This window comes from Ochotona princeps, chromosome 23 (assembly GCF_030435755.1).
Source record: "Ochotona princeps isolate mOchPri1 chromosome 23, mOchPri1.hap1, whole genome shotgun sequence".
NCBI classification, from domain to species: domain Eukaryota; kingdom Metazoa; phylum Chordata; class Mammalia; order Lagomorpha; family Ochotonidae; genus Ochotona; species Ochotona princeps.
The window spans coordinates 18,940,415-18,965,107 of record NC_080854.1 but is presented as its reverse complement, the minus strand read 5'-3'; the positions used below and the strand labels follow the sequence as shown (position 1 = coordinate 18,965,107).

The window sequence follows — 24,693 nt, the reverse complement described above, 5'->3', positions numbered from 1 at the left end:
CCATGAGCTTCTGGGCATGCCATCAGCTGCACAGGTCTCAACAACTGATGAGATCCATTCTTTTTGTTGTTGTTGTTAAGATTTTTTTTTTTTATTGGAAACATTTACAGAGAGAAGGAAAGAGAGAGGAAGATCTACCACCTGCTGGCTCACTCCTTAAGTGGCTGTAACTGCTAGAGACAAGCCAATCCAAAGCCAGGAGCCTCCTCCGGGTCTCCCACACAAGTGCAGGGTTCAAGGCTTTGGGCCACCCTCTACTGCTTTCCCAGGCCACAAGCAGGGAGCTAAAAGGGAAGTGGAGCAGTGGGAGATGAACTGGTGTTCATAGGGGATCGCACTGAATGCAAGGCAAAGATCTAGCCATCACATTGGGTCTGAGGAGGTGCATTTTGACACATGTACTCCACAGTAAGACTGCAGATCCTCTGATTTTCACCGTAGTTGGAGTTCTGAGTCCAGCGATCCACTTGAGGTGGGTCCCCAAAGAAACCTTGCCAGAGGGGACCCTAACCTGACTCCTCTTTGTGCCACTCAGGAATGGGTCTGATGGCTACCACGGTAACCAGAGAAGGGTGGAGTTTGCCTCCAACCAAACCAGGAACAGATGGCAGAATTCTGGTGGGCCCCTCAGGCAGTGAGACCACCGTTGCACCAGTGAGGGACACAAACCCATATCTCCCCACCAATAAGAGCCGAGGCGACCCCCAATTTGGCGCTTGTGTCAAGGAGAGTTTTAAAAGCCCCTTCCCCATCTCTTCCATGCTCTTCTTCCTCTGCAGCCCACTCCTTCATATGTCTGTGTGCTGCATGGGGAAGGGAAGCCCATGACTGTGGTTCCCTGAAATAAAGGCCGTCTAAATTCTTTTTATACATTCGGCTGAGTTATTCTTTCCCTGGTGGTCGGTGAATCTAACATTTTGGCGAGCAGCGAATCTAACAGGGTCCAGCTCAGTCCATCACCCACACCAGCCTACACATAGATCAGCAGTTCTAGTCACCTGCTCAGTTCTATTCACAGCCCCATCTCATATGCAAACCAATGGATGCTACAGCCCAGACTAACCCTTTAGATGGTGGCCATGGAAGTCGGAATCCGTTAAGGAGTGTGTAACAACTCACCTGCCAAATCAACAGCCCAGACTAACCCTTCCCATCACACACTCGGCCATCACTCACACTAGTGGGAACTGCAGTCTAGTTGGGAGCAACCCCTAATAACCACCACCAGGCTGGTCACCAGCCCTGGTTTCTGCACATGCCAAAATATGCAAAAAACTGGTTCAGTCTGTCCCATATCCAATTCAGCTCTCATACACATAAGTGGAAGCCTAGCTCAGCCCAAGCAGCCCACTATCCAGCCCACACTCATGCCAGCAGGTGCCACTGCCTGTCTAGACAGCCTTCCCCTAAGCCCTGGTTCAAATGCTCACCAGTGGGAGCTGCAGCCCATTAGAGAGGTGCTCAGAATTTCCCTACTAGGCTCACTCCCAGGCCTGGATTTTGCACTTTCCAGGTGGTTCTGTGCTCTAGCCTGACAGGATTTGCCCCCAGTCCCAGCACCTGCTAGCCAGTGCTACAGCAAAGTCCAACCAGCTTGCACTTACTCTGGCTCATGCATATACCAGTGGATATGGTACTTAGCCCAGCCTGGTTCTCCCATTAACCTATTCACATGCAGGCCAATGGGTGTTGTAGCCCTGCCCATCCTGGTCAGCCCATGGTCCCAGCACTCATGCTCACCAGTGGGAGGAGTGGCCCAACAAGGGAGCCCCTGAGCCTCCCTTACTAGGTTCGCCCTCTCCCTATTCTGGGTCTCACATATGCTGGAGGGAACTGCAGCCCAAAGTGGCATGGCCCACCTCACTTGGATTCACCAGCAGGTGCTGTAACCTGGCTTGGCCTAGTCTGCCTCCAGTTCCAGCTCATGCTGATGGGTGTTGCAGCCTAGCCCAGCCTGAACAACCTGTAGTCCTGGCCCTAATGTGAACGGTCTGGTGTTCTGACCATCCAGACCTATCCCATACCCCGTCCTGGATATCACATTTGCCATTGGGTGCTATGAATTGGTCCAGCCTGGCCTGCCCCCAGACCTGACCCACATATATGCCAGTCGGTACTATAACCTGGCCTGGTCTGGGCAGCTCCCAGCTTTGGTTCTTGTGCTCACTTACAGGACTGTGTCCTGACAGAGAAATTCCCCCAAGCTCCTCTATCAGGTCACCTCCCAGTGGCAGGCCTCACACACACTAGTGGGTTATTGGCTCAGCCTGACCTGGCCCACTTCGTGTCTTGCCAGGTACAGTGGCCTTGCCCAACTAACCCACACCCATTCTGGTTCTTACTGTTGGGTGCTACAATCCAGCCCTGCCTGGTCCAACCCCAGACCCAGCTCTCACATAATTCAGTGGGTGTCAAGACCTAGCCTAGCCCATTCTGCACCCACTTTGGCTCTTATGAGCATCAGTGAGTACTGGAGCCTAGTCCAGTGTGGCACACTGCAGATCCAGTCCATACCTATGTTGAGGGGTATTGCAGCCATGTCCAGGCAGGTCTGTCCCCTCCATGCTCACCAGTGGGAACCGTAGCCCCAGAGGGGTGTCTCCTTAACTTCCTGACCAGGCTTGCTCCCAGCAATAGATCTTGCACATGCCAGTGGTTGCTCCAACCCAGCTTGCCACAACCCATCACCGAACTTGACCTTTGGCATCAGGTGCTGCAGCCTGACTTGTCCCCAATCCCAACTCTCACTGGTAGATTCTGCAGCTTAGCCCTGCCCAGCCTGCATTTACCCCTGGCATTCATGCAAACCAGTAGGTGTGATAGTTTAGCCAAGCCCAGCATTGCCTGCTCCGTATCCTGCTTCCCACACATGCCACACATGCCAGTGCGCTATGGTTTAGTCTGTCCCTACCTGGTCTGCCCCACCCCCCCCCAACCCCAGCCAACTCACACACCTGCCAACAGGTAACCCTGTGCAGCCTGACCAATGCCCAGCCCTGACTCACGTGCTTACCAGCAGAAGTAACAGCCCCCACCAGGGGAGTTCCTCAAGTTCTCTGACCAGGCCCACACCTAAACCCAGATCTCGTGTATGTTAGCAAGTGTTAGGCCCTTACCCAGCACAATTTCTGCACCCACGCCTACCCCCAGTGTTAGCCTTTGTGTGTGCTGGTGTCTGCAGCCTGGCCTGCCCCACACCCAATTCATGGGTGTGCCTATGAATGCTGCAGCCTGGACCAGCCAGGCTGGTTCCCAACCCTAATACCAAGAATGTTGTGAGTTCCATGGTCATGCCTAGTTCAGCCTGTTACCAGCCCCATCCTTCAAGCAAACCAGCTGTTATAGCAGTCCCACAGGGGTGAGCCCACAATCTGCTACAGAATCTGCTCCCAGACCAAGTTCTCTTGTGAGTTAGGTAGTGTCATGGCCCAACCTAACATGGTCCACATCCTGCTTCAGCAACACTCACTGGTAGGTACTGTGCCCAAGCTCTGCTAGTCAAACCCCCCAATCATGGCTCTTGTGTGTAGGTAGTGGTCGATACTGGCAAGCCCAGCTCAGGTCTTCCACGTGGGTGGGTGCTTTGCTTTGCCCCCAAAGATCCCCCATCTTCCTCCTCTAAACCACCAGATTTCAGCCCCCTCATGTACCTGCAAGTGCTGTGGCCAGCTTGGAAGATGTCCCTTAGAAGTTGCACCTCACCTTTCATATTCTCCCTTAGTAGTCCTCCCTCCCACACATCCCCAGTCTCCTTCCACTGAGACATCTACAGCACTGCCCCCCGTTCCTTTTAGAGCACAGATTCCCCAAGCCTGGTTCTCTTAGCATTGTGCTGTGCCAGGCTGGTGCCCTGCTCATATTTGAACTCAGGTCACGAGACCCTGTTTGCTGGCATGCTGGTGTCTGCCTCCCCACATATCTTTTTTTTTTTAAGATTTTTTTTTAATTGCAAAGTCAGATATATACAGAGAAGACGACAGAGAGGAAGATCGTCTGTCCAATAGTTCACTCCCCAAACAGCTGCAACGGCTGGAGATGAGCCAATCTGAAGCCACGAGTTTCTTCCAGGTTTCCCATGTGGCTGCAGGGTCCCAAGACTTTGAGCCATTCTTGACTGCTTTCCCAGGCCACAAGCAGAGAGCTGGATGGGAAGCGGGCTGCCAGGATTCGAACCGGCACCTATATGGGATCCTGGTGGGTGCAAGGAGAGAACTTTAGCTACTAAGCCACCGCGCCGGGCCCCATGTATATCTTTAAAAAAAATAGACTAGGCAATTATGCTGGCACACAACTATGTTGATACAGTTAACACAAATTTGTCCCTAACCAGACTGAGGATGCCCACCAGCTATAAGCTGCTTTTGTTGCAACCATGTAACACTTGCCTAGGTACAATGCAACCTAGGCAGTTGCCTACAGCTGAGGGAGAGTTCCATTATTACCACTTAACATAAAAGAAAAAAGATCACAAGATATCTCAGCTCTATGTCAGTTAAGCCACTAAGCCTCTTGGGAAGGAGAACACTGAAACTGGCTTTGGCAAATCCACTTGCCAATCTCATTAGGAAATTGTGAAGGCTTTGGACCCGCACGACGGCATAACAGACTAATCCTTAGGCTAGTCCTCATATGAAACTATGAAGACTCAAAAAAGTAAACATTTTTGAAGCAGGAACATCAGTTTGTCTCTATTTTATGTTGCTGTAGATTATAATTCCATATTGTAAGCTGTCATTAGATGCCATTGTCACTAAAGAGCATTGTTGGGGAGGTCAAAGCCTAGAGCCATAGGCCCGAATACTAGGTAGCAACTTAGAGGTCATCTTGTCCAGTTGCTAAGAGTCTCCGTTTAAGTAACATTAAGTAACATTAACTGGATGATATTTTGGGCTTATCTTATGTTCTTTATGTTCTGTTGTGTTTTTTTAAATTTATGCTGAATCGGGCCCGACGGTGTGGCCTAGCGGCTGAAGTCCTCGCCTTGAACACCCCGGGATCCCATATGGGCGCCGGTTCTAATCCTGGCAGCTCCACTTCCCATCCAGCTCCCTGCTTGTGGCCTGGGAAAGCAGCTGAGGACGGCCCAAAGCCTTGGGACCCTGCACCCGCATGGGAGACCCGGAAGAGGTTCCTGGTTCCTGGCTTCGGATCGGTGCGCACCGGCTGTTGGGGCTCACTTGGGGAGTGAATCATCGGACGGAAGATCTTTCTCTCTGTCTCTTCTCCTCTGTGTATATCTGACTTTGTAATAAAATAAATAAGCCTTTAAAAAAAATTTAGGCTGAATCCAATTACAGTCTCTAAAATAATAAATAATAAACTTCTTGTGTCCTTTGCTGTTTTCCTTCATTCCTCTTTCAAAATGTTTGTCCCTTTCATTCCATCTTTTGGAATCATCCCCAAGTCTTCACTATGCTCTTTTAAGCTTTTGTTAACAGGCAGATACTATGGCAAGTTTCCTTTCTCAAAAAAAAAGAAGTGAAGTAACGGTCCTTGTCCTGGAGGAAGTCATGGTGTGTAGTGGCTGTTCTTTAAATACACACCCTCTCAAACAACCAGATGAAAGTGAAGATAAGGTGGACTCTGCTTACAGTTTCCTAACCTATCAGTTGTAGTTCTGTATCTATCTGAGCCAAGTACATTCGAATATAAGTGAGTGGGAGCAACATAGAAGTAACCTGAATCCACCCTCGTTTATGAGGGAAAAGTAAATCACCAACTTTAGGACTTCAGGGCTTTTCTTTTCTTTTTTAAGTTCAGGTAAGTGATGGGACATCTTAGCCCTGAGGAAGACATGCCCTGTGACTTAGCACTAACTGGAGAACATCTGGTCTGGTGGAGAAGTAGGTGGTTCATTGTCAGTGCCTCCTTTTCTAGCTGTTTAGAGATCAAGTGTTTTTGTTGGTTTTCTTCTTAGGGCCATTACAGTGTTGTTGGACTCCATGCTATCAGGTGGACAGTACATTGTGTCCACGTCAGTCTCTAAATATGATGGCCAAACGAAAGATTCTGTGTGTTATATTGCTGTGAATGTAACCTAACACTTCCTCAGCCTGGTTGTAGTTATCTCGTAATTAGTAGTCTATCTTTATTAAATAAAGTTGTTCTTGCAGTTTGCTATACCCTGGAGACTTAAACAAAGGAGCCCAGTATCTACCTGCTAGTGGCAAACAAAGCAATGTGATAGGTGTCATAATAAACACTTGTATACGGTCCTAAAAGGCATCATGAGAGGAGGATATAACATTTCTCTGTGAAGGTCTTCCAAGGCTTTGATCTGAATATGTAAACTGAACACTGTTAAGATGATGTTTTTTGCCTAAAGAAAAAGTGGCATGGGAGATGGACAGAACCCAAGGAAAGGCATTCCGGGCAGAGGGATGTAATGTGAAAAACCACAAAGTCAGTCTTAGTTGGGCTTGGGAAGAACTAATGGGAACAGGAGATGGATTCTGGGTGTTGAGGGACTTGTTAAAAGATGAGAGATAAACAAGAGAAAATGTCGAAAGGCGCATATGTGCTTCTCAGTTTCAGCATTTATTCATAAAGACTAATAAGTCATGAAAATATATGAAATAAATGTATTTTAGAGACATTCTTTACCCAAGAAGTTGGTGTCAAAACTGGTGCCTTTGAAAAAAACTTCCTTTTCACTAAGAATCCAGTGCAAGGAGCACACTGCGTATCCTGTGTAACTTTTTTTTAAGGCACAGACATAGATCTTCCATCTGCTGGTCCATCCTCCGCCCTATGCCTTGAGCAGCCCAGCAAAGCCTAGGCATTACAATGAGCTGGGAACTCAATCTCTGTCTTCCATCTGGGTAGCAGGAAATCAGCCACTGGAGCCACCACCCACTGTTGCTATTGATTGTGATTGACTGACAAAGGCACTGTCACTTTTTTTAAATTAAGATTTATCTTTTTAATTTTTTTAATTGGAAAGACAAATCAGATTTATGGAGAGAAAGAGAGACAGAAAGGTCTTCCATCCAGTGGTTCACTCCCCAAGTGGCCGCAACAGCCAGAGCTGAGCCTGTCCAAAGCCAGGCATCAGAAGCTTTTTCTGGGTCTCCCACGTGGGTGCAGGGTCCCAAGGCTTTGGGTCATCTTTGACTGCTTTGCCAGGCCACAAGCAGGGAGCTAGATGGGAAGTGGAGCAGCCAGAACTCCAACCAGTGCTCATATGGGATGCTGGCTGTGCCATAGCACCAGCCCTGCTTATCAGGTTTTTCTTTGATGAACGCTTTCTCTTCTGTAATCTTAGGGCAGAAGCCATTGGTGACAGTCCACACTGAAAGCTTGGGGAAGTGTGCTATCTTTCCTTTAGGGTAGAGTACCTATGGACTTTTCATGGAAGAGTTATTTCTTCTCTCATGTATTCATGTATTTATTTGATCTGTCACTTATTTATAGCAGTATGAACTAATGGGTTTTGTTTTATCCACTGGATTATGCTCCAGTGCTACTTGATTGTTCGGATTCTTCATGTTCGATCAATGGGTGCTCTTTCAGTTGGCACCTGGAGCATGTTCACATCCCCGAGGTAGTTTCTTGTCTTCTTGTCCAAGCATTTCCTACACTGGTCACAGTGTCAACTGTTTCTCCGAGGAATCCTAGTTTCTTTCATTGTAGATTGATGTGGGAAAGCAAGATTTGGTGCGAGGTGTGCACATTGTTTCTGGAGTGCCATTTTTCCTAAGTCTCCTTTGCTGATAAAGCAAATAAATAAATGGTTGTGCACTAACCAGTGGATATACCCATATCTCTCAATATGTCTTCATGAATGGCCGTTCTTATTCCATTAACATAGCTGAAGCAAAGTGCTTAGCCTGTGTAGCTCACAAATAGCAGACATTGATTCTCAGCGTAATAAAGACTAGGAAGTTCAGGGCCCGGCGGCGTGGCCTAGCGGCTAAAGTCCTTGACTTAAACGCGCCGGGATCCCATATGGGCGCTGGTTCTAATCCCGGCAGCTCCACTTCCCATCCAGCTCCCTGCTTGTGGCTTGGGTAGGCAGTCGAGGACGGCCCAATGCATTGGGACACTGCACCTGTGTGGGAGACCCGGAAGAGGTTCCTGGTTCCTGGCATCGGATCCGCATCGGCCTGTTGCGGTTCACTTGGGGAGTGAATCATCGGACGGAAGATCTTCCTCTCTGTCTCTCCTCCTCTGTGTATATCTGGCTGTAATAAAATGAATAAATCGGGCCTGGCGGCGTGGCCTAACGGCTAAAGTACTTGCCTTGAACGCGCCGGGATCCCATATGGACACCGGTTCTAATCCTGGCAGCTCCACTTCCCATCCAGCTCCCTGCTTGTGGCCTGGGAAGATCTTCCTCTCTGTCTCTCCTCCTCTCTGTATATCTGACTTTGTAATTAAAATAAATAAATCTTTAAAAAAAAATAAAATGAATAAATCTTTAAAAAAAAAAAAAAAGACTAGGAAGTTCAGACCCAGGACACCAGCTGAGTCAGTGGCTGGTTAGAGCTCATTTCCTGATTCATGAAAAGTGTCTTTCTGCTGTGTCATCTCTTGGCTAAAAGAGCGAGGCCACTTCCTAAGGCCCATTTCATAATGGCACTTTTCTCATTCAGGAGAATTTATTCATCATGAACCTAATCACTTCCCCAAAACCCTGCATCCCATCCGCATAGCACTGGTGCTTAAGTTTCAACATGAGTCTTGTGGGGACATAGACATTCAGCCCCACAGGATATCACTGTTTAAATTAAGCTAAACACGACTTCATACCGATACCTATGAATGTGATTAACCCGAACCCATCACCACATGGATTGTCTGAGCATTCGCCTTTTGATTATTTGTAAACTCCTACTCTAACAGTGAGAACCTTAACTTGCATTATATAGCATTCATTTAACTAGTTGGGCTTGTTTTTGTTTTTGTTTTTTTAAGATTTAATTTTTGTATTTGAAAGGCAGAGACACAGAGTGAGAGGGAGAGAGAGAGATCTTCCATCTGCTGGTTCACTCCACAAACGGGAACAGCTACAGAGGCTTCCGAGGCCATAAAAGTTTACATGTTTAAAATTGGGAATGCTGGGCCCAGCATGATAGCATAGCGATTAAAGTCCTTGCCTTGAATGTGCCAGGATCCCATATGGCTGCCAGTTCTAATCCCGGCGGCCCCACTTTCCATCCAGCTCCCTACTGGTGGCCTGGGAAAGCAGTGGAGGACGGCCCAAAGCTTTGGGACTCTGCACTTGTGTAGGAGACCTGGAAGAGGCTCCTGGCTCCTGGCTTCAGACTGGTGCAAGCACCGGCCATTGCGGCTGCTTGGGGAGTGAATCAGCAGACGGAAGATCTTCCTCTCTGTCTCTCCTCCTCTCTACATATCCGCCTTTCCAATAAAAAAAAAAAAAAAAGAATTGGGAATGCTGCTTCAGGGCTCGCCAGTGTTCCCCTAAGCAGCTGATTTTCCTTGCAGGTTCAAACCCCGATGCATCCTGGTCACCATTATTGAATAACTAGTCTCTGTTTAACTGTGTGCTAAGACAGCTATGTCTGATCTTAAACAGTGTACGCTAGCCTGTTCGCTTTCTGCTACACCAGATTGCTAATTTTTCTCTTAGTTTAATTTGAATTAGTTCAATTCTGTAGAATGGTGTTTTCTCAAAAATACAAAACTAAGATGCTCTTTCAGAGTTTACAAGAGAAAATGTGTAACAAGGCTGCCAGGAGCATTCTCTCGCTCGCTCGCTGTCTTTTTAATAGTTATATTTTTGGTCAACTAGCAAACCAGTTTTCAAAAATTCTCTTTTTAAAAGGCTTACTCATTTTTATTGAAAAGTCATATTTTCAGAGAGGAGGAGAGACAAGATAAAGATCCCCCATCTGCTGGTTCACTCCCCAAGTGGCCACCGTGGCCAGAGCTGAGAGCATCTGAAGCCACGAGCCTCTTCCAGGTCTCCCACACAAGTGCAGAGTTCCAAGGCCTTGGACCATCCTCTACTACTTTCCTAGGCCATAAGCATGGAGCTGGAAGAGAAGTGGAGAAGCCAGGACATGAACTGGCACCCATATGGGATCCCGAGGCGTGCAAGGCAAGGACCTTAGCCACTAGGCTACTGTGCCAGGCCCTCAAATAATTCTTAATTATCTGGGAGTGAATTAACCATTGTGTGAGACAGTGAAATACACAGTTCAGTGCCATTAAGTAGAGAAAACATGACCTTGAGGTTGAACTTGAGATCATGTGACAGGTATGGCAGTACTGAATCGTCTCTGTTTTCTCCTCCTTTCTGGCAAATCTCCTTGAAGTAGCACTCGAACCTCAGTTAAAGTTAATCTCCAAATGGCTAATGAAACTGCTTGGATAATAAAAGTTGACTACACTTTTGCTTCTGACATGACTTGGGCTTCTCCATGCCCACCTCCCTCCCTCTCTTTCCCTGTTCGTTTACTGACATATCCCCATCGTCTAGATCAACATCTGCACAGAGAGTATTCAATTTAAAGTTGTAGATAGGTTATTTAAAAATAAGTTTATCAGGGCTGGTGTTGCCATGTAGTGAGTAAAACTGCTTCCTGCAACACCAGCATCCTATGTGGGTGTTGTTTGAGTCCCAGATGTTCCTTTTCTGATTCATCTCCCTGCTTGTGGCCTGGAGAAAGGAAAAGAAGATAACCCAAGTGTTTGGCTGTCCCACCTACATGGGGGACTCAGATGAAGCTACTAGCTCCTGGCTTCCCCTCGGCGTAATCCTGGCAATTGTGGCTGTCGAAGAGTGAACCTGCAGATGGAAAATGTCTCTCTCTTTTTCTAACTCTTTAAAATAAATAAGTTAATTTTTGAAATAAATAGTGTATTGGGCAGGCATTGATGTAGTGATTCCTGTACTGTGTGGAATGTCCACACCCCTGATCAGAGAGTTAGGCTTTAAGAACTTCCTCAAGGGTCCAGTGCAGTAGAATGGGGGTCAAATCCTTACATTGCAATCGCCGGAGTTCCCTATGGGTGCCAGTTACTGTCTGGCTGCTCCACTTCCCATTCAGCTCCCTGCTTGTAACCTGGAAAGCAGTGGAGGACGGCCCAATGCCTTGGGACCCTGCACCCGTGTGGGAGACTTGGAGGAAGTTCCTGTCTCCTGCCTCCTGGTTTGGATCAACTCTGCTTTGGCCTTTGCAGCCGTTTGGGGAGTGAATCACCAGGCAGATCTGTTTCTCCTTTCTCTGTACATCTGCCTATTTAATAAAAATAAATAAATCTTAACCAAAAACAAAACAAAACTTACTCCAGCTCTTTACTCCAACTTTACTGCTAGTGAAAACAGGTATGGGTCAGGTATTTGTGTCCCTGACACAAGCTCCTCTTGGCTTCGGATTGGCCCACCCAGGCTGTTGTAGACAGTGCCACTGGAGAGTGAAATGCTAGATGGGAGATGTGTGTGTGTGTGTGTGTGTGCTTCTGTGTATATATGAACCTTTCAAAAGAAAGCTTGCTGAATGTTCATTCATCATGGGCACTTACTGTGACCTTCCCTGATTCTAAGAGCCTTCATTGTTCTGGCTAAATTGGAGTTTCTGTTCCCACAATGCTATAGCCTATGCTTACAGCCTAGACCATTCATTACAGTTAATTCACTAATATACGTGTCATCCTACAGGGTTCTATTTTCTTGCTATTTTCAGAAAGACAAGTGTTAATCAGAATGATGCCTCTACAGAATAACAATTGATGATATTTATCAAGCCCCTAAACTGCCCAGGCATTGCACTGAGCACCTGACATGTACCATCTCAGTTTGTTCTCATGCTAATGTGTACAACAAAACGATGGAATTGTTACTTTTTTATTGCTCTACAGGTAAAAACAAAAACAAACCAAACAAAAAAACCCTGTGTTTAGATTAATTTTTCTAAAAACCCAAGCATTTTATGTGTTTTAAATATTTTTACTTACTTACATGTGCATCCAACACTTTTCTTACTGAAGAAGAAAAATGTCTAGGTTTGTAGCACCCAGTAAGATAGCCATCAATTACACATAGCTATTTAACATTTAAAATATGGCTGCTCTGGGGCCCAGCTCTGTAGCCTAGCGGCTAAAGTCCTTGCCTTGCATGCGTGTGCCAGAATTCCATATGGGTGCCGGTTCTAATCCCAGCAGCCCCATCCCATCCAGCTCCCTGCTTGTGGCCTGGGAAAGCAGTGGAGGACAGCCCAAAGCCTTGGGACCCTGCACCCGTGTGAGAGATCTGGAAGAGGCTCCTGGCTTTGAACTGATGCAGCTTTGGCCGTTGTGGCCATTTGGCAAGTGAATCAACGGATGGAAGGTCATCCTCTTTGTTTCTCCTACTCTCTGTACATCAGACTTTCCAATAAAATAAAATAAATCTTTAAAAAAATTTTAAACAAAAATATGGCTGCTATGACATGAGATGTGCCCAAGATTTAGTATAAAAAAATAAGAACTAGCTTGTTTTATACTGATTATAGCAGAAAATGTTAATATGTTGGAGACATTGCGTTAACACATTATTTGTTTACTTGAAAGAGTAGAAAGATAAAGAGGGAGACACAAAGAAAGAAAAAGTTCCATCTGCTGATTCATTTGCCAAATGGCCACGATGGCTGGAAATGGCCAGTCCGAAGCTAGGAGCCCACATCTTCTTCCTGGTCTCCCATGTGGATACAGGGGCCTAAACATTTGAATCATCCTCCGCTGCTTTTCCAGGCACATTAGTAGGGAGCTGGATCAGAAGTGGAGCAGCTGGGACTTACTGGTATGTTAGACCTCTGTACCTTATGACATAACTAGTACTGTGGTTCTCATTCAGGCTGTAGTTGAGTATGAATTCTTTTTCCTGCCTCTATTAATTTTTAAAATTTTGATAATTTTTACATAGTTGATTAGGGTGCAAAAAGTCAAGGGATAGAAGAAGGTGGGTGAGACCATTGTTTCCACATTCTCTTTTTTTCCTTCCTGTATCTGGGGAAAGGGGGTGATAAAGGGAGAAGCCACACCAAGCCTCCCAACCACTCCAGGGTGCCCTGATGTGGGGAATGCTCCGAGGGTTCTGCTCAAGAGGTTTTGATAGTTCAGCAGTTATGAATTGCTGCCAATCTCACTACTCCAAACACAATGACATCTCTCCAGAATCCACTAGCTGATATAGTCCATCTTAGTCTCCATTTGCCCAGATATTCACCGCCAACACTTGGCTGGGGTAGTTGATTGATTTGTTCTCTGTCCTCTGTTGTGGTACCAGGTATCCTCTGCAGACTCCAATGCACTGCCATATCCTCCATATGCATCTGGATATGCTGTCCACTGCTCCATCTAAGCCACTGAGGAGGCCCAGCTCTGACACATACACTCCACGGTCAGACCATGGAACCTGCAATTATCTCCATGGCTGTACAGCTGAGTCCAGCAGTTCAGTTAGGTAGATCCCCCCAAAAATCATCTGAGGTGATCTGAGTATGGATTCTATTCAATGAAGATAAAACTGTGGCAAAAATAATCTTTTATTACACAGTAATAGGTTTAACAACAAACGGATACATACCAACATCTTCACCATGAAGAAAACATAAACCTTCAACAAATAATCTCTCCATAGCCATCTGCTCGTCCCTGCGACCGGAGTCATAGCATCCCAAGCCTCTGTGGTTCCATAGCACTGCCGCACGCTGAGCTCCCTCAAGGATGCTCCGGGAGGGTTCTCTCCCCAGAGCAGGGCCTAATAGGATAAACTTGTCTGGGCTTGCCGCTTTGTTCCTCTCCACTCCCTAGGGGTGTTTCTTCTCCTCTAAGGGCCTGCTCCCCTGTGACTTTGGGACCATAAACAGTGTCTTTGGGACTTTTCTCCTGAGATTGTCCCATTTACTCCAATGATTCTGTTCCTGACATAACAGCATCTGCAATCTGGCCTTTCTCAGCAACCTCAGATCACTGTCCTAACCTGAGGAAACTGAACGTTTCTCCTCTCCTATGCTACCTGTGCATTTTGAAATAACTTCTGCCTAAAAGGCTTATTAATTTTTATCATCATAACACACTCCTGTGCAAATCATTTTAAACATTTTTGAAAGTAAAGAAAATACATCTTTTTAGATATTTCCAGAGCTTGGTCACTTTTAGAATCCTCAGCCACATTATGGATTTAGAAAGGATCCAGGGAGAGCCTACTGTGGACACTTCTTTATGAGAATTTTAAGTGCTCAATCCGCCTTTTTTAGAAAAGGGGACGACTACCTTCTACCCTAAACTTACTGAAAGGAACTTTAAAGCAACAGTTCAGAGAGCTCTGAAATGTCTCCAAGTGATCTGGTGGGGAGTGAGGACTACTCTGACATCTCCCTGCACTCAAGAATCTACTCACATGTGGGATGCGAGAATGTTTCCAGTGGCCCAAATGTAAGCCACTCAGGAGAGCCCATAGGGATTAGGGCCCCAGAAGTAAAGAAAAATAAAAACCAAAACAGGGTCTAGTGTGGTAGCTTAGTGGCTAAAGTCCTGGCCTTACATGCACCAGGATCCCATATGGGTGCCAGTTCTAATCCCGGCGGCCCCACTTTCCATCCATCTCCCTGCTGGTGGCCTGGGAAAGCAGTGGAGGACGGCCCAAAGTTTTGGGACCCTGCACCCGCATGGGAGACCTGGAAGAGGCTCCTGGCTCCTGGCTTCAGACTGGTGCAAGCACTGGCCATTGCGGCTGCTTGGGGAGTGAATCAGCGGAAGATGTTCCTCTCTGTCTCTCCTCTTTGTATATCTGACTTTCCAACAAAAATAAAATAAATATTTCAAAACAAAACAACATAAACAGGCAGAAACTGGCTAGTGAGGGATTAGAAGTGCCCCCTGCTTTTTTTTTTTAATTGGAGAGGCAGATTTACAGAAAGATCTTCCATCTGCTAGTTCATTTCTCAAAGGGCTGTAATGGCTGGAGCTGAGCTGTTCTGAACCCAGGAATAGATTCTTTCAGATTTCCCATGTGGGTTCAGGGTCTGAAGGCCGTCCTCCACTGCTTTCCCAGGCCACAAGCAGGGAGCTGGATGGGAAGTAGAGCACCTAGACATGAACTGATGTCCATATTAGATCCCAGTCCATGAAGGAGTAGGATTAGCCAATTGAGCCATCGTTCCAGGCCCTAGAAGTGACTAGTTTTGAGACAGATCCAGTAGATTCAAAGAAGTTCTTTACTGGGGAACCTCCCAAGAGCTTATACATGTTCCCTACAAGGAAAAGCTGTATTTCGTTTTCTGCTGGGCCCATAAACTGTGAAGCGGCTCCACCGTGACAGAACCATCCATCCCCACATCTCTCCACAGGCTTTCCTCCCGTCTGGCCTTGACGAATGGAAATTGCAGCCAACCAGCCAAATATATCCAGAAAGAAAGCAGAGATTAGCGGAATCATGCCCCTGCCGCTGAGAGGTGACAGCCCGAAGCTGGCCTAAGTATGGAAGAGGAATTAAGGTTGTCAAGTTTTTTTTTTTTCTTCCAGATTTATTATTTACTGAGACACAGTTGGTTCATTCTCCAAATGTCTGCAACAATCAGGGGTGGGCCAGGCTAAGGCCCAGAGCCAAGAATCCACTGAATGCACATCTGCACACGGGTGACACGGAACCACGCATTTGCAGCATCTCCTGCTGCCTCCAAGTGTGACCCTAGCAGGAAGTTGGAATTGGGAGAAGGGCCAAGCCTCAAGTCCAGATTCTTCAATTTGGAATCGGGGCATCCCAACTGGCATCCTTACTAGGCAAAGCCTCTGCACTCCCAATCTTTCAGCAACTATTATAAAGTACTGGACACTTCACTTACTGAAGTCAGACTGTTTTACAACAGCCACAATGAGTTTTAAACAGTCTCAGTGAAAAAAAAAATACATGACCAGGTCAATTCTTCTTCCTGTGGCACTGATACATACTACCTCTATATAGTTAAGGACCTAAATAGAACAGCTGTGTATTTTTTAAATCTCAAATCATATACCTTGCCTCTTCTACCAACTTGCATATGCATCTTTCTCATGGATTTTTCCCACTCAGGGCTGCATTGTGGTGTAGCACATAAAACTACTGCCTGCAATGCCAGGAAGCCACAGACCTCTGGTTCATGTTCCTGATGCTCCACTTCTAGTCTAGCTCTGCTGGTGGCCTGCGAAGGGCAGAGGAAGATGGCCCAGGTCCTTGCTCCGTGCCATCCATGTGGGAGACTCAAATGAAGCTCCTGGCTTTTGCCTAACTCAACTCTATTAAAGCCACTTGGAGAATGAGCCAGCAGATGGAAGGTCTCTTTCAATCTCCCTCCTTCAAATAACTTTTTCAAAATCCCCCTTGTTGCTATTAGGTTGCTGCTTTATTGCTTTCATCCTTGATTTCCAAGGTCTGCTCAATCTTCACTCTATACTTTCTCATAGATAATGAATCAAGCCCTTGTTTCTTCAAAAGATAATTTGCATCTACTAATTTGCAAAATTATCTGAAACTCTTTAACAATTGTATAATGCATTGATTTGCTTTTCTTGCATGCATATGGTAGTACAAAAAGTTTTAACCAAATTTCAGCCAAGACTAAGTAAAAATCTGGAATTCAAAGAGCTGAATATAGTGGCTCATCATGGTTCACCTTTTTTTTAATCAATTATTTTTATTGGAAAGTCAGATAAACAGAGGAAGGTCCTCCATCCACTGATTTTCTCCCAAAGTGGCCACAACCAGAGCTGAGCAAATCAGAAGCCAGGAGCCAGGAGCCTCCTCCAGTCTCCCCAGGCTCTGGGACTGCTTTCCCAGGCCACAAGCAGGAAGCTGGACCAAGCTTCGAGTCTCTGGGTCTCCCACTCGGTGCTGAGGACAAGCTCTTGGCCCACTGCTTTCCTACACCATTAACATCCAGCTGCATTAAAACTGGAGAAGCCAGGACTTGAACTGGTGTCCACATGGGATGCCTTGCCGCTGCAGGCAGTTGCTTAAGCTTGTACTTCACAGGCCCCATTATTTCCAAATGCCTACTGGAATTTACCATTACCTATTATCTCCGTTATTCTAAGCCTTAAAACCAGTTTCCTCAACAAGTGTTCAGCAAATGAACTATCTCCTTTAACTAGTGAGACACCCAACTTATCTAAAGGCATACTTCCAGATTACTATTTCTGAAGCTTGCTACTTCTCTGCTCTAGTCACACATACCATCAAAGATACACAAAACAATGCAGGAGACCTGGATCCCTTAGATTCACCTCAAATGATCTGTGCAGACACCTGCCTCCCACTCCTGCAGCAGCTTCACTGCCTTTGCTGTAACATGGGCTATTTAAGAACCTGTGGTCAGGTTTTCCAGCTTCAAGGCATCTATACCTTCCACGTGAATCACACCAAAATGGTAACAATCATGACATCAGTGTTTTATCTTTACAACATATTAAGTTGTGTGCTCTATTCCTTTTAATCTGCTACAAGCACAGGGCAATTATTATACACCCTAACTTCACGTAAACACAAAACCTGACCTAGTACCTCACTTTATACGTTGAGAAAAATAAACTTGTGAGGTACGAACATTCCAATTTCGACATGTAGGGTATTAAGTGGGGATGAAGCAACAGTCATTTCTGGTTGCAGGACCTGGTTAGATTGAAGGTGGCAAATTGGAATTAAGGATACTTCTCAGTGAACTTAAAGGGTTAGCATGATGGTTCAATTGGCTAATTTTCCATCTGCAAGCACTAGCATTCCAAGTGGCTGTCCTGGGGGCTATACTTCCAACCCAGCTTCCTGCTTAGGTTCTTGCAAAGTGGCAGAATTCCTGAAGTGTTTGGGACCCCATGCCCACAGTAAGACCTTTAGGAGATCCCCGATTAGCTCAGCTCCAGCCATTGCAAGCATTTGGGCAACGAATGAAAGATCCTTCCACCTCCCCCTCTCTGCAAATCTGCCTTACCAGTAAAAATGAATTAAACATGCAGACCCCATATTCTGGGAACACTTGGGGGCTATGAAGTGATCAGGCAAATCAGCTATTATCTCAGTAAAGCATGTGTGACGCAAACCTTAACATCATGTACCCTCCTCGCCCTCCCCCTTAGACCGCTTTGTTTTGATCCTACACTGGATCAGTACCCAATTGTGCATTCTCCATAAACTAAAAAAAAAAACAAAATTAAAGATCTTCCATCCTCTGGTTCACTCCATAAGAAGCCACAACGGGGCCCGGCGGTGTGGCCTAGTGGCTAAAGTCCTCGCCTTGAACACCCCGGGATCCCATATGGGCGCTGGTTCTAATCCCAGCAGCTCCACTTCCCATCCAGCTCCCTGCTTGTGGCCTGGGAAAGCAGTTGAGGACGGCCCAAAGTTTTGGGACCCTGTACCCACGTAGGAGACCTGGAAGAGGTTCCAGGTTCCCGGCTCCGGATCGGCGCAGCACCGGCCCGTTGGGGCTCACTTGGGGAGTGAATCATCGGACGCAAGATCTTCCTCTCTGTCTTTCCTCCTCTCTGACTTTGTAATAAAAATAAATAAATCTTCAAAAAAAAAAAAAAAAAGCCACAATGGCCTGGAGCAGTGCACATCTGAAGCCAGGAGCTTCTTCCAGGTTTCCCACAGGTGCAGGGTCCCAACGCAGGCCATCCTTCACTGCTTTCCCAGGTTGTAACAGAGCGGCATAGGAAGTGGAATCGGTGCCCATACGGGATCCTGGCTCCTGCAAAGCAAGGATTTAGCAATCACAGAGCCATTGTGTTAGGCCCTCTCCAGAGAAAACTCCTACAGGATCCATTGTAACTGCACCTAATGGTATTTCCATGCTAAATGTACTCCAAAATAACCAACTGATTTTGTAAATCTAAACCAAACTGCCCCATTTCCCCAATTAACATATGAGACTAACAAAAAGATACCTTAGCACACAAGACAGTTTTTAAAACCAAAATATTTATTGCCTAATTGTCGGAATTCTTCTCAAGATGAACTGGACGCGGCCACAGCTGCCCTCTTGGGTTTAGGCGTTGTACCTTCACGGAATCCATGCCTGCATCACAGTGAGAACAAAACAGGCCACTCAGCAACAGTACAAACTCCATTGTTTTGTTAAACCTACTGCAATGAGCTTATCTCAGTTAAATGTCCAAATCAGTATTGAATCATAAGTTCAGACATTTGTAATTGTAATTGCGCATCACAGATAAGCCATTGGTTACCCCAATCTACTTAGATATCCATTTTGATTTACAATCGATCTCAACTGCAATAAAGGGAGTGTGACTTACTTGGCTTAGATCTTAGTAATTCCCTCGCAAACAAAACCCGAAAATATTTCAGATTTACCCACATCTACTAAGAAAGGCACTTCTCGATTTTCCTTTTAGACAAGTGAACTGAGGCACTGAAAGATGAAGCTTATTAGGTGTGGTCCCAGCTCACCACACCAGCGCAAGACACTCACGAACTGCCTTGCAATCTGTAACAATACTTCAGGCATACACATCAAGGTATGAGATATATGAGCCTGTCTTGGTTTTAGACACAGCCCTGAGGAAAAAATTATCCAGTCTAGTATTTATAAAAGCATAGGCTTCCAAAGCGGGGGCAAAGGTTAAAGCGCTCAGTCCCTGCTCCATCTCCAACCTGGGAGGCCACAGAGAGCATTTCGGGTACCAAGGTTCCTACGCCTATGTGGGAGACGAGGTTTTAGCCTGACCCAGTCCACGGGCACCAGGGAGCCTCATGCAGATGAGACCTGAATGCTTCTCCATTTCAAACAGATCGCATCCCTTTACATTCTTCCAACAGCGCATCACTCTCCACGTCAGCTGTCTCAGAGCAGACTAGCTTCAGAAATCACTGTGAAAATGCAAGCTCTCAGCGGTATCCGATGGCATTTCAAATTCCGCATTTTTAGCCATCTCTACTAGAGCCCGAACGTAGAGTGCAGTCTTGCACAGCACACTTGCCCAAAGCCCCCCCTCCCAAGACGCAGGCTGAACTACTCCGCGGAGAAGAGCGTACCTGAACCTGCGGTACACGATTTTGAGGTGCCTCATCCGGCCGGTCCCCGTGGTGTTGCGTCTTTTAGCCTTGGCGCTCCAGTTATCTGCAACGCAAGGGCCAGGGAGGTTGTAGGCGGTGTTGCCCACGTCTTATCTCAGGGCAGCTTTACTGGCGGCCCCCCGCCCCGACTCACACTTCCTCTTGCGCTTGGCAGGGTAGCCGCACTTGCCGCAGGTGGACTTCTGCAGGTGGTAGGCCTTGGAGCCGCAGCGGCGGCACAGCGTGTGCGTCTTGTTGCGACGCTTCCCGAATGACGACGTTCCCTTCGTCTGCAGGGCAGAAAGAGGGTTGCGGCGCAGCAGCCCCTCGGCACGCTGCCCGTGGCTACCGGCGGGCCGCCTTGCGGGTACCCATCACGGTGACCGTCTCCGTGCCAGCCCGAGTCGGGTGCATGCCGAGTCGGCTCCCACCGACGGGCCCAGAACGTGCTTCTCCCTTCTGCGCAGGATAAGGGTCCCCGCACGGGACCGGGGTTGGCCAACTCCCTCCCCTTGCCTCCTGCCGGGAAGCACACACACCATCTCTGCACGCCCACAGATCAGGGGCCGCGCGAGGCTCCTTCTAGCCCGGCGACTCAGGACTCGGACCCCGGGCAGACATCCCCCGATCCGGAGCCATTCTCCCAGACCTTGCGGCCTCCGCAGGCCCCTTTTCTGCCCACCCGCTCCCCTTCATCCGGAACGCTGTCGGTCCCCTCAGGAAAGCGGGGCAGCGCAGCCCCGGGTTGGAGGATGGAAGGCGATTCCGGGAGGCGCTAAGTACAACTCACCATTTTGCCTCTACGGCCGAGACCAGAAAGGCCGGAAGGGGAGGCACTTCCGCTATATCACGCTCAGAAGCTTCCGCCCAGGGAAGCACTTCCTGCGGAGCGCCGCCTTCTCCCGGCGTCGTCGCAGTGACCGTGTGGGTCAAGAGGCGGGTCCAGAGCCATAAGTGTCCAATCGGAAGTCAGCGTCCCTCCGGTGGGCGGGGTCCAGCCACCAGGAAGGGGCGTGTCGGCTCCGAGCCGGCCTGGGCTGAAGCCGGCGTGTGGCCCGCGTTAAGGTCCGGCCTGGGGCGCGGGTTGGGCCGTCCTCGGGCGTGGGAAGGACCTGCACCGGGCGCGGGCTCGGCTGTTCCGGCCCTCTGTGTGTGTGTGCGGTTCCCAGGCGTCACTTTCACGGGGGCTCCGCTCCTCAGTCGTGAGGCGGGCGCAGTGTGTAGGTGTTCGCCGCCTGCGCCCGGCAGGACTGGGGCGCTTGTCCGAGGGGACCCCAGCTTCACCGACCGGCTCTCGGCTCCCCCGGTCCGCAGCTTTCGGCTGATGCTGGGCTTCTCACTGAAACCGCCCCGAGCGCGGAACCTCCTGGGAGAGAAATCGTATTATACTGCATAGTGATGGCGGGGCAGGTGAATTGATTCCAGATTTCGTTATCTCGCCCTTTCGTCAAAAGTTGTTTCCTGCTGATACACCGAGTTTGGAAGACGGCCTTCCAGGTTTCATATCGATGGTCCCAAGCCCACCTTAGTAAAGGCCTATCCAAAAAGGCCTCCAGCATCTCCAAACAATAAAGAAAATATCCAAACGTTTTAAAATCAATAGGGAAAAGCTATTCCAAATAATCATGCATAATGTTTACTTGCTTTGGAAAATATGTATTTAATATTATTTGAAAGGCGCACTTATAGGAGAGATCTGTCATCTGGTCCACTCTGCAGGAGCGTCTTCCAGGTCTCCCATGTGGGGGCAGGGGCCCAAGGTCATGAGCAAAGAGCCGGAGCAGAAGTGGAGCAGCGGGACTCGAACCCACTGGTGCCCGTGTGGGATGCCGGTGTCCAGGCAGAGGATTAGCCTCTACACCACTGCGCTGGCCCCGGTAGCCAAGTGAGAGCATCTGGCCTGTCTTCAGTAGGTTGACAAACTGCAGACAGAACTAGCTGAATACTAGGAATTGGGGTTCGGTTTTAACGGGTTCACAATTAGTGTCTAGTAAGTGGTGGGCTCCTGTGTTCACCTTGGAAGCGGGGAAATTTGCAAGGCACCGACCCTGCCCTGCGGAGCTGCCAGATGGGCTGGGGAGAGAGGAGACCAGTATTGAGAGGTCCATCCGGAATGCGGCTGGGGAAGAGACAGAGTCGGATGTGTTGCTTCCCTGTTTACAGCTAAAACAAGGTAGCAGGAGGCGTAAGTGTCAGCGAACAGCACATGCCCGCGCTCTACAGTGCTCTGCCTTTAGTTAACAATACTGTGTTGTGTACTTCGTTATTGAAGAGATCTCTTTTTAAGTGTTGTTACCACACTTGAACAGGATATAAAATTCGTGGGAATTTTTTTTTTGTCAGTTACACAAGAAGTTTCACTGGTGAAAGTTTCAGTGTTGAGCCCAGTGCGGTAGCCTAGTGGCTAAAGTCCTTGCCTTATACATGCTAGGAACCCATATGGGTGCCGGTTCATATCCCGGCAGCTCCACTTCCCATCCAGCTTCCTACTTGTGGCCTGGGAAAGCAGTCGAGGACAGCCCAAAGCCTTGGGACTCTGCACCTCATGGGAGATCTGGAGGACCTCCTGGCTCCTGGGTTCGGATTGGTGCAGCTCTAGCCATTGCAGCCACTTGGGGAGTGAATCAGCAAATGGAAGATCTTCCTGTCTCTCCTCCTCTCTGTATATCTGACTTTCCAATAAATAAATTATTTTATTTATTAATTAAATAATTTTTATTTAAAAAAAAAGTTTCAGCGTTGCCAAGATTGCCTGTCTTTTCATGGCAACTCTAGGAAAAGCCTTTCCCGCTCTGAAGTCTAGCTAAGCTGCATGGTTTGTGGCCCGTCCCCACCTTCAAAGCCAGTCGTGTATTAGTAGTTTCTCTCCTTTGAAGGTCTCTTGTGATAACCTTGGTTCAATGGCGATCATTTCTCTATTTTATGATCAACTATAAAGCATTTTACATCCATCTTCATCCTCAGTTACCACCTGCCACCTAAGGTTTTCACGGGCTGTAGGGGGTTAGCAGATGGAAGAGTCCGGGGGAGGGGAGGGCGCCTGGCTGCTGTAGGCGTGGTGGGGAATGAGATGGATGTAGACAGGTCAGGCAAGTGTCAGCCACTGACGAATCAAGCATGAGGGGTGGGGGCACAGCCACTGTGGCAGGCGTTCTGTAGGTTGCCAACTAACACCCTCAGAATCGAAAACATGGAGAAAATTCAATACTTTCCCCACTTCACCATAATAGCAGGTGGTTTTCTTTCTTTTTTAAGATTTATTTATTTTTATTGCAAAGTCAGATATACAGAGAGGAGGAGAGACAGAGAGAAAGATCTTCTGTCCGATGATTCACTCCCCAAGTGACCACATTGGCCAGTGCCCGGTGCTGCGCCATGCTGGAGCCAGGAATTTCCTCCAGGTCTCCCACGCGGGTGCAGGATCCCAAAGCATTGGGCCATCCTCCACTGCTTTCCCAGGCCACAAGCAGGGAGCTGGACGGGAAGTGGAGGAGCCAGGATTAGAACCGGTGCCCATATGGGATCCCAGTGCGTTCAAGGTGAGGAATTTAGCCCCTAGGCCACGCGTTGGACCCGAGGTGGTTCTTTGTTGTTTTGATTTAGCCAGGGTCAGATAAGCCCTCAGTCCACCAGAGAACCATGAAACCGTCTCCAGATGCTCGAGGTTCCCGTTCAGCTACCAGGTTTAGATTCAGCAGCAGTTTTTAAAATTGTGTTATTTTTATTATTTTATGTTTTAGTATATTATTTATATTTTATATGTTTATTTTTAATATTTATAATGTTTATCTTTTAAGATTTATTTTTATTGCAAAGTCATATACATTGAGGAGGAGATACAGAGAAGATCTTCCATCTGATGATTTTTTTTTTAAAGATTTATTTTTATTGGAAAGTCAGATATACAGAGAAGAGGAGAGACAGAGAGGAAGATCCTCCGTCCGATGGTTCACTCCCCAAGCGACCGCAACGGCTGGAGATGAGCCAATCCAAACCCAGGAGCCAGGAGCTTCTCCAGGTCTCCCACACGGGTGCAGGGTCCCAAGGCTTTGGGCCGTCCTCGACTGCTTTCCCAGGCCACAAGCAGGGAGCTGGATGGGAAGCGGGGTCACCGGGATTAGAACCAGCACCCATATGGGATCCCGGTGCATTCAAGGTGAGGACTTTAACCACTAGGCTATCTTGCCGGGCCCTAATGATTCACTTAGCTTGGCCCAGCTCTGCTTCCACGTTTTTGTTTGTTTACCCCTGTTGTCAGGAAATATCTTCCAATTCTGAGGTTGTTTCTTCTGCATCATTCATTCTAATTTGGAGACTTTCAGCTATACTTTCAATTTGCTTCATTTTATCCTTAACTTCTGAAATATCAGCTTTCATTCGATTCATTTCCTATGTGACATATTCCTTAAATTCTTTGAACTCCTGTATCATGTGCTTCTCATTGTTGGTCAGAAGGTTTATAATGAGTTTTCTGAATTCTGTGTCCCCCATTTCTCAGTGTCTCTTTCAGTTAAACTCTGAGGGTGACAGCAGCTTTTGCAGAGAGTCTTGGGGGACATAGTGCCTCTGTCTTGACCTTTTGTCATTTCAGGCCTTGTTGGCAGCTGCTTCTTAGTGCAAGTTTCTAGGGTGTGTTACCTTCAGGTCTGCAAGTCGAGTGTTAGGTTCAGTCGGTGTCCTGGAATTGGAAGACGCCAGCT

General features: G+C 47.5%; 1 protein-coding gene and 1 non-coding gene across 2 annotated transcripts; both read right to left on the bottom strand.

The window, feature by feature from the left end:
* Positions 1 to 18,878: 18,878 nt before the first annotated feature.
* RPL37 (ribosomal protein L37) lies at positions 18,879 to 20,911 on the bottom strand. The gene is made up of 4 exons (XM_004583672.3): positions 20,784 to 20,911; positions 20,148 to 20,283; positions 19,973 to 20,057; positions 18,879 to 18,995 (listed from the first exon to the last, which is right to left on the bottom strand). Exons 1-4 carry the CDS (start codon positions 20,784 to 20,786, stop codon positions 18,926 to 18,928), a joined length of 294 nt encoding a protein of 97 aa, XP_004583729.1. The 5' UTR covers positions 20,787 to 20,911; the 3' UTR covers positions 18,879 to 18,925.
* Positions 19,072 to 19,155, bottom strand: LOC118758248 (small nucleolar RNA SNORD72). Its single transcript, XR_004995618.1, has one exon. It is a non-coding gene; the product is annotated as a small nucleolar RNA SNORD72 (small nucleolar RNA).
* Positions 20,912 to 24,693: the final 3,782 nt, after the last annotated feature.